The following is a 16,786-nucleotide window of genomic DNA, read 5'->3' as shown; positions in this document are numbered from 1 at the left end:
TGATTTGTTATTCAGTGTTTATTAAGTAGATTCAGTCTTATATATGATATACAGATTCAAAAGAAAAGGGATTCCACATACTTATGAAATCAGTGCATTTAGCAAGTAATACCATGGAGATAACAGCTCGATTAACAGCTCATTGGTCTTTTGTTAAGTGAGGGAGAGGGACTTGGCCTGTGCTAGTCATTCCACAAACAAAACAGAATTTAGTTGCATCACATAAAGAAGACACAGTCTAAGAATTAAAATATTAAGCCACATTTACTGGAAAAAACTCACTATATAGAACACAAATAATTTTTATAGAGCGTTGAGGAGGAAGTCCTCACCTGCTTAGAAGAGCCACGTTAAGTTGCATAGGTGCATATCTGTAAAAATATAATTTAGAGGTGTAGCCATTGATTAAGTAGTAAAGAGTCACCTTTAAAAGTTGGTGCCGCCCGCTGTTTGTCTCAAGTGCCATATGCTTACCGTCTGGAGCCCCCTGCCCCTCCTCAGAGGGTGATGCCTCGCGAACAAGCTGCCTCCAGGGGAACCCTGAAGAAATGTTTGTACCATCTGCACTGGCAAGTCCTAAAACCTCATCTCGGATGGGGAACTTGCGCTCTTCCGAAACATGTCTAAATTATGCCAAAGGATTGACAGCCTCTTGGGTCGTCCCTGAATCCTGGGCGGCTTGACCCTGAAGGTCACAAGGGTCATCTTGACCTCCCCGCTTCCCGGGCTGCTGGAAGAACTACACCGGCCCACAGCCCTGCAGTCAAGTCCTGCTCACGCTCTCCGAGAGGCCACGCAGGTGCCCCGCCGGCAGCCCCTGGGAAGTGTCTGCTCTGACCCCTGCTCCTCAGTGGACCACGTGACAGAGGCCTGTGGGCCATCTGACGCACGGAGATTTTTCTGAGCTTAGAAAAGTATTTTTCAGCAAATCTGAGTTCTATGTGGCGTAGGGTTTTTGCTTTTGTTTTTAGGTGGAAACACAGGTAAAAAGTGAGAGGTTTTTGTTTTGTGGCTTTGCTAAGCAGATGAGCTTAGTGAGGTGCCCCTTCCTCCTCAAGAGCGAGTCTTGCGGAACACACAGGGACGGGGGCATCTGTACATGTAAACAGTACACTTTCACTGAGTCCAAAATTAGGAGCAAAAATACAAAGGTTCACATTGGTCTTAGGTAGATACAGGCGAAAAAGGATTGAGCTGTTTAGCTCAGAAACAACAAAAACAAAGTTTCTAAAGCACCACTAAATTATATAAAAATCAGACCATGGACGGATTGAAACTGGTATTCTGGTGAAATACTTTACTATCTTGTAAAAAGTTTTACAAAAAATTACAAATTAAAAGTATCAACCCTCTGAGTTCAAAGCAGCATTTTGAAAATGAACTGGTAGTTAATCCTGTAACCACCCCTGGAGTCGTTAGTGGCCCTTGGGAATAGGGATGGCCGGGTTCCACCTGTTTGAAATCCTTGAAAACCCTGCTCGCCCCCTTCGGTCCCCCTCCCCCTCAACACTGCCCTTGGGTATAAACTGTCCTGGAGGTGATGGTAAAATGAATTTCAGATGGGTCACACCATTACTGGTCATCTAGTTATCCACCACTAAGACCAAATTCCCATTTCTCCTGATTCTACTCTTCTGCTGGGATTAGCCCCCTGCAAAGACTCAGGAATTGGTGTATTCTAACTCTTGAGTTACCTTCTGGCTTAGGATCCCCCATGATGAATCTGCGCCCCCGAGGCCCTCCGTCAGAATTTCAAATGGCTGCGGGGCAGGGCCTTGGAAGCTCCCTTTAGGAGAAGGCAGTCCCTGGGGTGAGGGTGAGGGTGCGGGTGGGACGGCAGGGACGGCAGTGAGCTAGGTCCAGCCGAACCAGCTCTTTGGTGCCCTCCAAGTCAGGAGTGGGGAGGGGTTGAAGCTGCATCTTTGAAAAACAAACGCAAAACAGAACAAGGTCCCTGACTGAACTAGCTAATGGAGTCCTGTTTCCACACAGTGACTTGCTCCTGATTTTGCCATGACCAGGGCTTCAGGCATAGCTTCACGGAGGGGCCCACCCAAGCGGTGGGGTCACCGCGACAGAATCCACTGTCCCGGAGGGGCCGCGGGGAGCCCCGGCGGGCCTTCACCACGAGCACCCGGGGCCTTCCTCTCACACGAGTGTGCCTGCACTCTTGCCCAGTGCTAAGGCAGGCCGAGGTGGCCGGCTGAGGAGAGCCGACTTCCAACTGGAGCTTATGCTGATCTTTAGCTCTAATCCCTTGCGTGTGGGTGGCGGCCGCAGCCCCTCCCAGCCTGCCTCTCTCCTGTCTGTGAGAGAAGCGCGCGCGGTGCCTGGCTTGGGTCCTGCCTCCGGGAGGGGAAATGACACGCAGTTGGTATCAAGAATTCTAAGGCGGCGATTGTCTCTGCCAGTTTTCAACTTTAGGATTTTCGCAAATTGCCTGGGGGAACGTTTTGCAAAAGACCTGCTGATTACTTTGTAGTATTGTTCACTCACAAAAATAAATATTTACACAAATTGAACCGGGAGTAGCACTGAGCAGGTGGGGCTGGACATGTGGGTGGCCGGGTTGGGGGACAGGCCTCGGGCACTGGAGCTTGTGCTGTGCTAAGGGGGAGTCTCGGGTGTCCTGGCCCTGACCGGAGGCCGGGGGATGGGTCCGATGGAAGGCAGAGGTGCTGTGGCTGGGTAGGGCGTTGGAGGCCACTTGAGAGAGAAAAGACCACCCTGAACTGCTGGGGGCTGGAAGTAAGCAAGGGGCGGGGCGCGGGGCACCCTACCTTTCAGGGTTCCGGATCCAGGGCCCGCAGCTCGGGCCTGGATCCGAGGCGGGTTGGGGCCTCCACGCTGGAGCCCCTCCCTGGCGCTCCTGAGGGTGGTCTGCCGCTGGTGCCGGGAGGCGGTTGGCTGCAGAAAGCTGGTTTGGGAAGGGGCGCCTGCTCTGGGGTCGAGTGGCTCTCTGTGGCCGTCCTAGGGTCCACACAGCCCTGGCTCCCCTGGGGCCTCTCTGCTCTGAGGGAGGAAAGGCAACAGAGGGCTTCTGCCGGCTCTGGGCAGGGGCAAGCAGCGGAGAGCTGCTGTCATGGCTACGGAGTGTTGCATGGAGAGGCCCCTTGGGCCTTCTGAGGTCTGGGTGAATCCCTGGTTTTAGCAGCACTGGTAGGTATTGCACTGAGCAAGAAGAAGTGCCTATCGGGGAGGAAGGAAACCGGGCCAGCCTTTTCTTTTTGTCCTTTTTCACACTCCAGGGATTACAGGTTTCTTCTAGGACTGGCCCCTTGACGAGAAGGGTGCGTCCTAGGTGAACCCAAGTGGCTTCTCCACTTCTGGTGGTTCCTTTACTCCAACCACGGGGACGGAGGATGGGAGCTGCCAAGTCCAACCAGGGGCTCGCAGCTGCCTTTTCCTGTTTGGTGGCTACCTGACAGCTGAGGGCTCACCCTGAAGAAACAGGCCCTTCCTGGCAGGTGTCTGAGGCATCTGGGCCTGTGTGGAGAAGTGTTCAGACCTGGCTCCCTGGGGGCAGGTGCCCGCGAGCTGCTGCTCATGAGGGTCCAAGCCCTCTCTGGGCTCTAGCTCCTGGCCACCCCTCTGGACTTACCTCCCAGGCAGACACATGGTGTGGGGGAGTTGGGCGATAGATAGCCATTCAGAACAGGCTCAGGGCACATCCTGGAAAAAGCCCACGCTGGAGTGTGAGGTAGAACACAGGTGACCGTGTGACGGGGGCTTCTGTGGGGTGGGGGTGGGGGAGCCATTTTTGCCTTTGCTTTGCATTGGGTGTGGGCGAGGTCCTCCGGCTTGGCTGTGCGGCTTGGCTGTGCCGGGTGCTCAAGGGGACAGCCAGCCCGGCACCTGCCCCACCTCACCCCGCCCTGCCGTCCCCCAGCCCGCGCCAGTGTAGTGATATGGAATGTTAGGTCACAGGGATACATCCTTCTGATCAGACAGACACAGACTGGCAATCTGTACAAACACAAAAGAATCCATTTTCAGAAAAATAAATTACTAAGGGGGGAGGAAGAAAGGGTCCACTTTGTTTTTCTCAATAAATATGCAATTCTGCTCACCTAAGACTTGAAAGGTAATTATCTGGGGGTGGGATTCTAACATCAGGGTCCACGAAGATGATTCTAAATAGAGCTGCGTCCCCAGCGCCTCGTCAGGGGAGCCCCAGCCCTTCCAAAGCTGCCCCATGGCCTCTTCCAAGCAGGTCAGAGCACCCGTGTGGTGAGATTCCAAAAAAAAGTGTCCTTGTGCCCAAAGTCGCAGGTGCTTGGCGTGTGGCTAGAAACCGCTCTTTTGGATCCCACCTCTTTCAAAAACCAAAATGTACCAAGTGGTGAGGCAGGAGGCCGGGCCGGGCCGGCCTCCTTCCCTAGGGTAGTGCGCTTCAGGTGCCGCGGGTCAGTTCTGCTGTAAAATGAGGTTTTCCAGTTCGTCCGCAGAGCGCAGCAGGAAGGCCGCGGACTCTCGGTAGCCGGCGATGAGCTGCCGCACAGCGCTGATCTCCGTGGGGCTGAGCTGGGCGGTGGGCATGGTCCTGCTGGTGCTGTTGCTGGAGGGCGTGGGTGTGGGCGTGCTGGAGGCGGTGGCGGCCCCGCCTTTCATGCTGAGGTCGGTGGGCCCTGCAGAGGGGAGAGTGTGGGTGAGGAGCGGAGGCGACACCTCCCATGGCACCGGAGGCCATCACTCTGTGTTGTCTTGGGGGCTTGCTGTGACTCAGGCACTTGGGCCTCTTGACGGGTGTATGCCAGTGCCCGGAATGGGGCCTGGTGTCAGCAGACGAAACGTGGGCTTCTCTGTTAACCCTCAGGGCGATGCTCAAGGAAGGGGACCTCGTCGGTGACGGGTGGGGGGGGGGGGGGGAGCAGAGACCTGGAGGTTGAGGTTTGCCAGAGATCACATGGTGAATGTGGGCCCTCGGCTCTGCCTTTAGGGCAGGGTGGGACATGGTGGGGGCACGGGCTTTACATCAGCCAGCGTGGGGCTCTGACCCTCGCTCCCCGGCCCGGCTCCCACCTGCACGGCTCTCTGGGGACCCTCAGGCGGACAGCGCTCCCCGGACAGCGCTCCCCTACCGTGCACATATCCCAGCTCTGGCAAGGGGGAGGGGGAGGGGGAGGCCTCAAGGGGGAGGGGGCGAGGGGGAGGCCTCAAGGCAAAGAACTGCCCTGCCTGTCTGCACTGTGGTGAAGCAGAGCTCCCCTGGGAGAACGGCCGTGGGCTATCAGCGTCTGTGTGCGCCGGAGAGGTGTGCTGTTCCTCCCAGCACCGGGAGGCTGTCCGGGAGAGGGTAAGCACCTTGCAGCAGGCACCCGACACCCTGAGAGGCACGGGTGTGTGGAAAGCCCTGGAGTCCAGAGTGGAGCCGTGCAGGTGCTCAGACCGGGGTGGGACTTCTGTCCAGGTGGAGAAGGCCAGGTGCCCTGCTTGGCTGTGGGAGAGGTTGAGGCCAGGCCGGGCAGATGGTGACGGTGCCTTGCGGGGGCGGGGTGCCTGGCACGGAGTGCCACGTGGAGGAAGGTGCTGTGGGTGCTAAGCCTGTTTCCGAGGAGCCGCAGAATCCCCCTTCCTCTGAGGAGGTGTTCTGTGCCTGAGCAGGGGGAAAGTCCATGCTGTGGGGCAGGTGTGCGAGGGTCGGAGTGGTCGGGACAGGACCTAGGGGTGCTATCTGGAGAAGGCCCCTTCACCCTCCAAACGGTGGCGGCAAAAAAGGAGCCTGAGGTTTTCTGAAACAGACGGGAGGATGTGAGGCAGGGGCCACCAGGCCCTGTCTCCTCTCTGCCTTTCCCAGGCCACTCCACGGGTGCCTGAATGCAAGGCCTGCTCTGCCACTCTGCAGGCAGCTCAACGTCCCTGAGCCTCGGAACAGGAGGAGGCTGCTGGGAGGCTGAGTCCTGCCTGGGAAACACTCCGCGTGGCCGTGAGCTGCCAGGCCCACTGGGAAAGGGCTTCCAGACAGGTTTGGGGGGGGGGGCGGCTTTCTGAACGGGCTCCCAGGAGATGTGGAGGCTCCTGGGAGTTGAAAAGCATTCTTGAGAGGTGTTGAGCGAGGAGGAGGAGGAGGAGCATACCTGGAGCCTCCTCGGGGGGCCGTCTCCCTGCTCCTGCCTACCCACCCTCCACCCCGGGTGGTCTCACCCTGGCAGGTAGGCGTGTGAGGCTGTCCTTGGCTATCAGCCATTTCCCCACTACCCCCTGGGTTCTGACGGCCAGCTTCACTCATTACTGCATCTGCAGTGGCACTTTTTATGCTGCTGCAGAGAGAGATGGACAAGCTCCAGTCTATGGAGACGTCATGCCTGGAAGTGACCTGCTGGTTGACACTGGAAGCGGGACCTGCTGCTAAAGGAAGCTGGTGCAACCCGAGGCGGGGGGGGGGCGGGGGGGGGCACCTGTCCCACGGGCTGCTTCCTCTTTGACCTGAGCACGTGGACATCAAGAAGCAGGTCCTTGGAACTGGCTTGCTAAGGACCGTCCTTGGAATTGAGAGTCAAGGGAGCAGCTAAGTCTGTTCAAATGAAATGCAGGAGGAAGAAGCAGGGCTGTGACTTGCTGGAAACAGCAGCCAAGCAGGTGGTGGCCTCCCCTGTTGTTGGCCAGAGGGCTGCAGGGGACAGGTAGGGGGCAGGGGTGCCTCCGCAGACTCCTGGAAGCTGCAGGGCTGCCTCCGGGCTAGGGGAGGGTTGGTTTCCCCTGGAGCGGCTCCCAGTCTCTCTCAGACAATGAAGGCGAGAGCCGCCTGCCACAGTTGGTGTGACCGGGCCCTGGGGTTCCTCTCTCTCCCCTTGCCGAGCCTTGTCCTCTTGTCTCTCTTGGACAGTAGCTAGAGCCCAGAGAGGAGAATGTCCCTATTTCCTGCAGCCAGTCTGCTCTGGAGCCATCCTCCCGCAGGCGCTAGTGCTCACACTCAGGTGTGGTTGCTGGAGGGGCAGAAGTGGGCATGAGATGCCCGGCACCCCAGGAGAGGGGGCCAAGCGGATGTTATCTAAGCTCATTTGCATCTCCCAATGACAACCTGATGAGCAACGTGTGGAGTTCCGAGCGGCTAACACATCGCCCTGCCAAGGCACCGGTCTGACTGAAGGGTCCCTTGCAGGGCTGGCTGCTGCCGGGGAGGGCGGGAGGGCTGGGGCGGCTGCTTGTGGACAGCTGCTGGACTCCAACCCAGTGCTTGCAGGGCATGTGCTGCCCCAGGCCGGGAGGTAAACGAGCAGAGCTCTGCTACAGTGACCTCGCCACCCACCTCTAAGGAAGGAGGGTGCATACGGAAGGGAACGGAGGCCCCGGGAAGCACAAAGGGCAGAGCCAGTTGCCTCCCTCAAAGGAAGATCTGGCTGCCGCTGGAGCCTCTCTGGCAGGTGTGAATAGGGCGCAGAGGGGAGCAGGCCCAGCACCCTCCCTGGCAGCTGCAGCCCGGAGACGGGTCACGCTGCATGGACCAGGTCGGGGCTTGTCACCATTGCCTGCTGCCTGGAAAGGACTGGGCCTCACGCTCCTCATGTATATCTAGGGGGTCCTAACTTCTCTGCCCTGGGGCCTGTCTTCAGATACTCTAATAGGGTCCCTGCTCAGAGGTCAGATGGCTCTTCTTCCTGGAATAAAAGCCACCCTTCTGGGACAGTGGTCCCACCTCTCACTGGGGCTGGCCACTCCGGCTTCAGCTTCAGGGATTAAGGCCAGGCAGCCTCTTATTTTAGGTTAAGAGGCATTAGGAAGGGATGAGAAGTTAAGCCCAGGCAGGAATCTTCCGGGGACCTGCACACACTTCCTGGTGGTGGGGGGCAAGGTGAGCGGAGGGGGCTTGGGCTTCCTGCCGTGGGTATGGGCCAGCCCCTCCCTTGCTGCCCGGGGAACGTTGAGGGGTCTCCTGAAGCCAAGGACAAGGGCTTGAGAGCAACTCTCAGGCATGTTCAGCCAAGACCTAGAACCAAAGTTCCCTGGCCTATGGGCAGTACTTTCCTCCAACCTACTCCTCAAGCAACTTGGGGTCACCCTCAGTTCTCCTCCTCCCCCCTCTGGCTTTGAAGGACCCTCACTGCACACAGCCGCTGCCTCCTGCCCTTCTGATTCAGATCTCACCACGAAGACAGAGCAGAGTTCACAGCCCTGCTTTGCTTAAAACCTATCAGTGGCTTCCACCGCATACACAACCAATTCCAAGCACCCAGCCCTGAGGTCACCGCCCCCCCCCCCCAACCTACTCCCCTCTCGTTCCCCGAGGCCGCCAGGCTGCTCTCCACCAGCCGAGTCTGCTCTTCCCCTGCTGCTCCCACCCCGGCTTCAAGTGGGGCCCAGCGTGAATGGGCCTCAGGTCCCCACGCTAGTTCCCACTCAGGGTGATGCTTAACTCCACAGGGAGGTCCGCGTCTTCTCAGGGACCGTTTCTCCGATACTGGGCTATGTCCTGTCTGCATCAGAGGCCCCTGGGAAGTACTGCAGGGGCACCAAGGGAATCACCAGCTTAAGGGGTTGGAGTTGGGGGAACAGACAGTTAACTGTCACCCCAGGTGACCTAGATGGGGCTCCTAGATGGGGCAGGGGCAAGGGCTGAGGCCTGGGGAAGGCGAGGACCTGCCCAGAGCCACTAGACAGGCCCCCCGCAGGCCACAGCTGCTGAACTGGGCCGTGCCCGGGCCTGATGCTGGCTCTGCTACCAACTCCGAGTGACCTGGGCCAGTGGCCACCTCGCCAAGCTCTGGTCACTGGGGGTAAAGCAGGTGTGTGGAGAGGATTCAACTCAGAGCAGGACCTTGGCTGCAACTCAGTGCTTGCAATGGCCTGCGAGGAGCCGGAGCTGGGAGAGGCCCAGCAGCGCATCCAGTCGAGCGCTGGGGCAGCCTCCTCGGAGGCGAGAAAGGACTGGTATGCTCTGTTTTAACCAGCTGAGGTTTCCTCACCGTCCAACCTGAGGACTGGCCAAGACTGTGAAATGGGGCGGGTGTCTGTGCCACGCGGCCTCTGCCTCCCCACCTGCCCTGCCCCCTTCTCCAGGCTGCGATACACACAGACCTGGGTTCTGGTCAGGGAGCCAGAGAGCCCGGGTCCCCCCACTCACCGTTACTGTGATTTCCTGTTTGGAGGGAGGCGGGGGGCTGCAGGTTGCTGCCCAAGGCCCCGTAACCGCGGTAACTGTAGTTGAGGCCGCCGTTGACATACACGGGGTCCTGGGAGTAGGAGGAGGCTGGCAGTGAGTAGGTGGAGTGGGTGATGGCTGCAGAGTCCCGGGAGTGCTGCTTGTCCAGGGCAATGGGCTCATCCTGCAGAGTGGGAACCGAAGGGTGCTTTGAGCTACGGGCCTCTGCTCATCTCTCTGGGGGGCAGATTTGATCCGTTCCTGCCTGGCTCAAAAACCCTCTCAGAGGCCGGGCTCCTGAGGTCTGTGAGGCCTGTGTGACCGGGCCCTCTGACTTTCCCCATCTGCCCCACTGCAGCTCCGTCTGGGTCCCAGGACGGCCTTTCCCTCTCTCCTGTCCCCAGCTGTCTCCAGCATGACTGACGGTCACCCTCTCACCCCTGCCATGCCAGGAACAACGCCCGGGCAGCTGTGGGTAAGCAGGTACCTGGGAGGACTGGTAGATCTCCAGGCGCATCCTTTTGGCTGCTTTTCTCGTCTCGCTCTCGCAGGCTGCCGCCAGGATGTTTTCTGCCATGGCCGAGGTCAGGTGGGGAGGTGTGGGTCTCGTCTGCAGGCAGAACGGGGATGGGGCCGGTGCTGGGGCTTACCGAGACCCTGCCCTGGAGGTGGCTGGGACAGGGCTGGCGTGTGCGCTCCAGGACCGTGATCTATGGAACCGCGTAATCTTTCTGGGCCTCAGCTTCCCTCCTCTGAGAATCAGGGATCGTGGTTCCTGCTCCCAGGGGCATTGGGAGGGTCAAGGGGAAGTGTCTGGCCAGGGGGGCCACCCAGGAGTCCCCGGGGGGGTGGCGCAGAGGGAGCAGGTGGACCGGGGACGAGGGGCTCACCATCTCCATGCCGTTCTTCTTCATGCGCCGGCAGGACTTGAGGTATGTGCGGATGCGCTTGCGGGCCCGCTCCTGGAACTCGGGAAACTGCCGGCTGCAGGACTCGATGATGGCCTGGATCTTCTCCTTGGGCTGCTTGGAGATGGGCACCATGCGGTCCAGGTTCTCGTCCACAAAGAGACGCACAAACATCTGTGGGAGACACCGGCTGTAGGAAGGGCCGCCGCGGCTGTGGCCCCGGCCCCCACCCCGCCCATCCCTCACGGCGCTCACATTGAAGGCCTTGAGGCGCTCAGGGTCCATGCCCTCAGAGTCGTTCATCTTATCGTTGTCCTCGTGGTCATCGTGGTCGTCATCGTCGTCATCCGCCGTGGGGGCCCGGCCCACCGTCAGGTCCTCAGGGCAGCCACTGACCTCGGTCTTGATGGAATCGTAGCTCCCGGAGCTGTAAGGGGGCGACTGAGAGAGGGCAGGGGCCGGAGGGTCAGACCAGGCCCGCTCGTGGTCTCCGACAGCCACGGAGAGGGCGGGCACCGGGATGGTGAGCGCACCTAACCGCCACGCTAGCCACAGTTTCGAGGTCCTGTGTCATTTCCCCTCTCCACTCCCTTCCTCCGCGAATGGAGATGCCCAGGGGCAGCAGCAGGCAGGGCAGCAGAGGTCTGGGCCCGTGTGAGTGAGTGCTCTACTCGGCGGCAGCGCCCACAGCACGACCCGCCGCATCGTGTGAGGGACGGGCACTCGTGGGAAGGGTTCCCAGCCTCTTCTGCTTCTGCCAAGACTGGCTCTGGTTTTGGGGTTTTCCTCCCCCATCCCCAAGGAGCCGCAGCCCGAGCCGGCAACCGAGCTGTCACACAGGCAGCGAGTAAGCGCCGTCTGTCAGGGAGGAGGAACAGACGGGCTGGGAGAGGGAACCAGCCAAGGCGACAGGTCCATCAGGCAAAGCGCATTCCCGAAACTCCTGGGCTGGGGTTCCCCTGTCTGCTGCCACTCCTGGGGAGACACCGTGAGCCCCAACATGGGGAGGGGGTGTGTGCAGAAAGGGGGAGTGGGAACCAGGCCCAGCTCCCCAGGCAGTCACCGTGTCGTTCAGCAGAGGAGGGACCCAGCTGCCTACTCCCACCCCATGAACACCTCAGAGAATAAAGCCTCTTTTTGCGGGGATCACAGCTCTCGCTGAAGAACAAACGGATAAAGATGGACACTGACCGGCGCCCGGTCCTGCATCGGCTGCGGCCACCAGGACTCTCTGTGACCATCCCACGGGAGATGTGACCCACCTCCCAGGGCCCCCGGCCTGGTGTCCAACTCTTGATCCACACACAGATTTTAACGGGCAGAGACACCTAGGTCCTCCGGCCGGGTCACGACAGACTCACAGTGGAGAGTCGAAAGACCTTCCAGGCCCTGGGCCAGTCCCATTGCCAAGCTGCTCCTCGGCCAATTCCTCTGCCAGGGCCAGGGGAGACAGAAACCACGAGACAGACACAAGCTGCTGGTGGCACGGGTGCTCCCATCTCACTTCCTTGGCCCACACACGTGGCCTGAGCTCACGGCGGCAAACTCCCCCTCCGCAGCTCTTTGCTCAGTGCAGGTGGCAGCTATGTCTGACCTCCGTGGCCTGAGCTCAGGCACACAGTGACAACCGAACACCCGCTCATCAGTACAGAACCTTCCCGTGAGATAGGCCATCAGAGGCAAGCACTGGCACCTGCCCTACGCCCTCTGCAGAAGAGAAAGGCCCAGGGAGGGGAGGGAAGCTGTGTAGGGGTACCCGGCTGGAGCGGAGGGGCGTAGGGCTCTGATGAGTCACCTCTGGCCCTCCTCCAGCCCCGGCAGGAGAAAACGCTCCTGCACAGAGAGAGTTCAAGTGCCCAGTGACGCACCGCACCACTGCAGGAGACCCCCATGGCCCAGAGGCAGCAGGCGCAAGCGGAGGGGGGTGGGGCAGAAAGCAGGAGGGAGTTCCCGGTGGTGGGGGCACCTGTACTGGCCAGCCTTCCCTGGTGGCCACCCCCGCCTCCCATCAGCTTGGCCTACTGAGTTTCAAACATTCACATCCCTGGGGCTTCAGAGGCCTCATACTTTTTCCGCACCATCTGTAAAATGGGGACAGGCGTGCAGAGTAGCCGAGAAAGGTGGGGTCTTGGTGCCGAAAGCGGCCACTTGCTGCTGTAATTTGCAGCAGACACTTGCTGGGGGTTGAGGGAAATAGGCCACACGTCACCCGCTACCTTCATTAAGGTGGGGCCCACCCCTCTTTACAGATGGTGACACAGGCTCAGAGGAAGGAAGGCCTTGCTTGAGGTCACACACTGTGTGATTTCTTATTCCAGAGCCTTCCCAGGAAAATGACAGCAGCCACAGCCTCCTCCCTGACTTGGTGTCACAACTCTGGGGACACACAATGTCATTTCAGCTTCGTGCAGCCCTGACGTGTACAGGAAGCAGGGGCTCACATCTCAGGCGGGCCCACAGCCCCACACACCTCAGGGGTGGTCTTCACCCCGTACTTGACGCGGCTCCGCAGTCCATCGGTGCCACAGCCGTCCGAGGGGTAGGATGGTGTGCCGAGTGCTGCGCCCGGCGGGAGCTTGTCACACAGGTTGATGGGCTGATCTTCGGAGGTGGCGGTGAAGTCCATGGGGGCCACGGCGCCGTTGCCATTCATCTCGGGGAAGGCGGGGTCGCCCTGCGTGCTGCTGGACGTGGATGGGTTCAGGGTGGAGGAGCCATTGCCGCTGCCACTCTCAGAGGAGGAGTCATCTGGAACAAGAGGCCTGGGTGTGAGGCTCCACCTCAGCCCCTCCTGCCCCCTAACGCGCCCTGGGGGATCGTGGCCACGGCAGCCACAGGGAATACTTGCCCCGTCTTGTCCTCACAGGCGTCTCTGGGCAAGAGGTGAGCCCTGCTGTCGAAGAGGCTAGCTGTGCCCCTGCCCGATGGAGGGGCAGGGCCCCTCTGCCTGAAGCAGGCCATCAGGAGTGGAGCGCCCGTAGTGATCTTCTGCACTCCACACCCGTGACACCACATCCAGGCTCGAGGGAGGCCCAGCCTCAAGGGCCTGGGACTGAGTGGCTGCAGCCTCAGGTCTGACCAGCCTGCTGCACGCCAGAGGTGCTTGGACACCCAGAGCTGGCTTGGGGCCTGACCGGCATCCCCCTCTTGCTCTAACTCGCCACTGCCCTGCCCCTGCACACCCTCTCCCCACAATGGGCTCTCAGCTTCCTTCATCTGCCCAAGGAAAAAGGGATAATACCTCCATTGTGACCTCCCCCCCTCCCCCCCCCCAGTTACCCACTCTTCCCACATGTGGGCCCTACCTAGTCCTGGCAGCTTACACACAGACAGTGCCCCCCGCTCCCCCCAGAGCTGCCTTCTGTGCAAGGTCAGGTGGCCTTGGACATCCTGAGCCAGGGCTGCAGGCTCAGGGGGCTGCATTCCTGGCATCTCAATAGGCTATCTCTGCTTTCCAGAGGTGACAACCCAACAAAGCTCTGCCGAGGGCGCCCCCTGCTGCGGAGAGCACAATATTGCCTGGGGGACCTGGGAGGACAAACTTCCAACTGAGGGGCTAGACATTTTCAGATAAAATTCCAGGCCCCTCTCCCCAATCCAGGCCCAGCCTCCTGCTTGATCAACTGAGACGGCGGAGGCCAAAGCAGGTTGAGCTCCCGGGGTCACGGCCAGGTGAGTACCAAGCAGTTCCCGGTGGCGCCCAGGTGCCCCCGGGGCTCGGCACCAGGACCCAGAGCTGGTGGGGGAGGGGGGAACCACAGTGAGCCTAGACCGCATCCCAGGCCACCCCTTTCCCCAGGCCAGGGTCGCGCAAGACCCCACCCCCACTCTCCCAGCCAGCAGATTATGAAGATTTAGTCCCCGGGGCTGGGCATTGGGCACGCGCACCGCCAGAGCGTCCCCATGGCGACCGAGCGGCTCTAGCGCCCCAACCAATCGCTGGCCTCCCGGCTGCCCGGGGGCGGGGCCGGGCTGCCCATCAAGCAGCCGAGCCCGGGGCAGAGGGGGATGGGAAAGGCCGTGGTGAAGTGGCACCCCTCCCCCACTGGCTGCCGCAGGTCCCCTGGGCCAGGCTGCCCCTCCTTCTCCTCTTCCTCCGGGCAGCTCACGGCTCCCTTCATCCTCCTGCAGGTCAGCTCCAGGCTCTGCTCAAAGCCGCCCCACAACTCCCTGCTTGCTGAACGACACCCCAGAGTCCCTGGGCCTGCGTCCTTGCAACCTCCAGGACCTCACCACGCGTCCGCTGCCCCCCTCCTCCTCCATCACAGATGGGCCTGGTTTTCCTCCAGAAGGATCTCCAGCGACCAGCGCAGATGTTGGCGGAATGAACAAATTGCCCGGCAGTATTTACTGAGCACCTACTGCATGCCCGCACAGTCCCAGGCTGAGAAACAAAGTAACAATGACAACCAAGGTGCCAGCCCTCCTGGAGGGACAGATGCTCATTACCAAACCACAGGAAAGTGGCTGCCCTCCCTCCCTTCATCACACCCACCTCCACCCCACCCCTTTCCAGCACCAGCCTATTCTTGTTCCATAACCTTCCTGCTCTCCAAAGACCCCTGAAGACTATCCTCCAGACTCCCGCTGGGTGTGTTCTTAGTCCCCTGACTTCTGGAGTCCAGACCCCACCCTCCTGGCCACCGCGGGACCTCACATCTCCAGGCCTTTGCTTGGGCTCAGGCTCTGCTGTCTGCCTGCCATGTTGCTTCTAACTCAGAAAATTTCAGTCTACCTTCGAGGCCTGGCTCAATGCTTCCTCCTCAGGGCAGGCCTCCTCTTCCACTGTCCCTGGGAAGGAGTTACAGCCCAATGCCCGTCCTTCCTGGGGATACTTCGTGCCTCCTTTGCCTGGCCCAGGGTGAGTTCTGACGGCTGCCTAGAAGCCCCCACACATGCAGGAGCCTCTTCTGGAGCTGAGGAGCTGGAAGGCAGGGATGGGCCCCTATACTGACTGATCACGTGAACCCCTGTTTGCTCTGGCAGGTGCCCATTCTTAGCCCACCTTATAGGTGAGACTTCACACCCTGGCATCATTCCTAATAGGCCAGCTGCTTGACCTTGGAGGGCTTTGGCTTCCTCTTCTGGAAGGAGGGGTTGCTAGGAAGGCACCATGCTCTGCACACAGTGAGCCAACTGTCCCAACGCAGGGGCGTCAGGCCCACGGCCTCCTGCGGTGCCACACCCCTGCACAGGCCCACGGGTGGCACCCCAACCACCTGCCTCTCTGACTAGGTTTCGTCGTGGGAGGACGGACCTCCCTTGCCCTACACCTGTGGTGGAAGGGGGAAAGGAGATGCATGCCTACTCCCAGCCTCCCACAGCTCAGGAGCCCAGGGTGGCCCCAGGGCTGTGCATCCTTGCTGCTCGGCCAGACAGCCACAGGCACTGGCTCCGACCGCAACACAGCACCCTCTTCCCAGTACTCCGAGGCTGCTCTCGTCCAGGTGGGACCAGGAGGTGCCAGGAGTCCAGACCAGGCATCCTGAGTTTTTAGAAGAAACCGGAAATCTGCACCATTATGTAAATATCCAGATTTTAAAATGTTAATGACTGACTTACATTGTTTCCATTTTGAAAGACCTTGCCAAACCAAATGTGGTCTATCCATGCAATGGAATATTGTTCAGCCCTAAAGAGGAATGAAATACTGTCACAGGCTACAACACGGATGAACTCCGAGAGCATTATGCTGAGTGAAAGAAGCCAGACACAACGGGACAAATACTGAATGAGTCCCCTTCCACCCAGTGTGTGGATTAGACACATGCATAGAGACAGAAAACGTATCAGGGCCTGGAGGAGGCGGGACAGGGAGCTGCTGCTTAATGGATATAGTTTGGGGTGAGGAACACTGTATTTTGGAAATAACGGTGCTGGTTGCACAACACTGTCAATGTCCTTAATGCCGCTGAATTGTACGCTTAAAAATGGTTAAAACGTAACATAAGATTTTTATGTTATACATATTTCACCACAAAAGTCCCCCCAAAACCAAAAGAACCCCAAAACCTTGAGCAGGCCAGCGGGCCCCAGTTCACAAGCTCTGTTCCCACCTCCTCCCGCCACAGGCCAAGGCCCTCCCACCTCCGCACCTCGCCCGGGGGCAGGGAAAGCCAGCCACACACACAGCCCACCTCGAGCATGTGCTCCCTCGTCATCCTGCCGGGGCCACCCTCAACCCGCGTGCCGACCACCCGCAGCGCCACCCGCTCACGGACTGCCTCCCACTCGGGTCCGTTTTTTGCCAACTGGAGAGGCCGTGGGTTTTAGGCAGAATGCAGAGGGGCCGTGTCACCTTGAAGATGCCACTTTACCTCCTTGAGCCTCGGTTTCCTTTCCAAATGCGTCTCCTGTCAGTAAACCAGGATGCATGAGGTGTAGACAATACTGGCGTAGACAGTAGGCGCTAAAAAAGAAAAAGCTGGTTCTCTATGCCCCGCTGTCTTCCTTCATAACGCACCTGCTTCCTACACACAGGGGCTCCGGAGGGCCCCGCCAGAGCCCGGGTGCGAAATCTGAGGTGGGCCAGGGAGGAGGAGGCGGAGGCCAGTGCCCGCAGGACGCTCTTCCCACCCTTGTCCCTTCCCTGCCTGAACACTTCCTGGTGTCAGGCCCATGAGGGGCACTGGGGACTCAGCAGTGAAAAGAGAGGGTGGTCGCTGTCCTGGCGACTCATACTCCAGTGAGCAAAAAACCAGACACAGGGCTCCAGAAGAGACTGGGCCCCAAAAAGACAGTCGTGAGCTTTCTGGCCCTTGAGCCCCGATGGCAGAGCCCCATCTCCAGAACTCCTCCC

General features: G+C 59.7%; 1 protein-coding gene across 4 annotated transcripts in view; it reads right to left on the bottom strand.

Annotated features, from left to right (window-relative positions):
* NOL4L (nucleolar protein 4 like) overlaps positions 1-16,786 on the bottom strand; it is a 128,640-nt gene continuing 111,854 nt past the window's right edge. For 3 of the 4 annotated variants that reach the window (XM_030309816.1, XM_030309817.1, XM_030309818.1), the window contains 6 exons: positions 12,458-12,735; positions 10,243-10,428; positions 9,970-10,161; positions 9,567-9,689; positions 9,062-9,263; positions 1-4,628 (listed from right to left, as the gene is read on the bottom strand). In XM_030309816.1, coding sequence (XP_030165676.1) covers positions 4,408-4,628; positions 9,062-9,263; positions 9,567-9,689; positions 9,970-10,161; positions 10,243-10,428; positions 12,458-12,735 — 1,202 coding nt within the window. In that variant the 3' untranslated portion in view covers positions 1-4,407. The remainder of the gene's footprint in view (positions 4,629-9,061; positions 9,264-9,566; positions 9,690-9,969; positions 10,162-10,242; positions 10,429-12,457; positions 12,736-16,786) is intronic. The other variant, XR_003967633.1, reaches the window with a different exon arrangement.

Source organism: Lynx canadensis, chromosome A3, assembly GCF_007474595.2.
Source record: "Lynx canadensis isolate LIC74 chromosome A3, mLynCan4.pri.v2, whole genome shotgun sequence".
In the NCBI taxonomy this organism is placed as follows: Eukaryota; Metazoa; Chordata; class Mammalia; order Carnivora; family Felidae; genus Lynx; species Lynx canadensis.
Note: the sequence above shows the minus strand (reverse complement) of the source record. Positions and strands in the feature narration are given on the sequence as shown.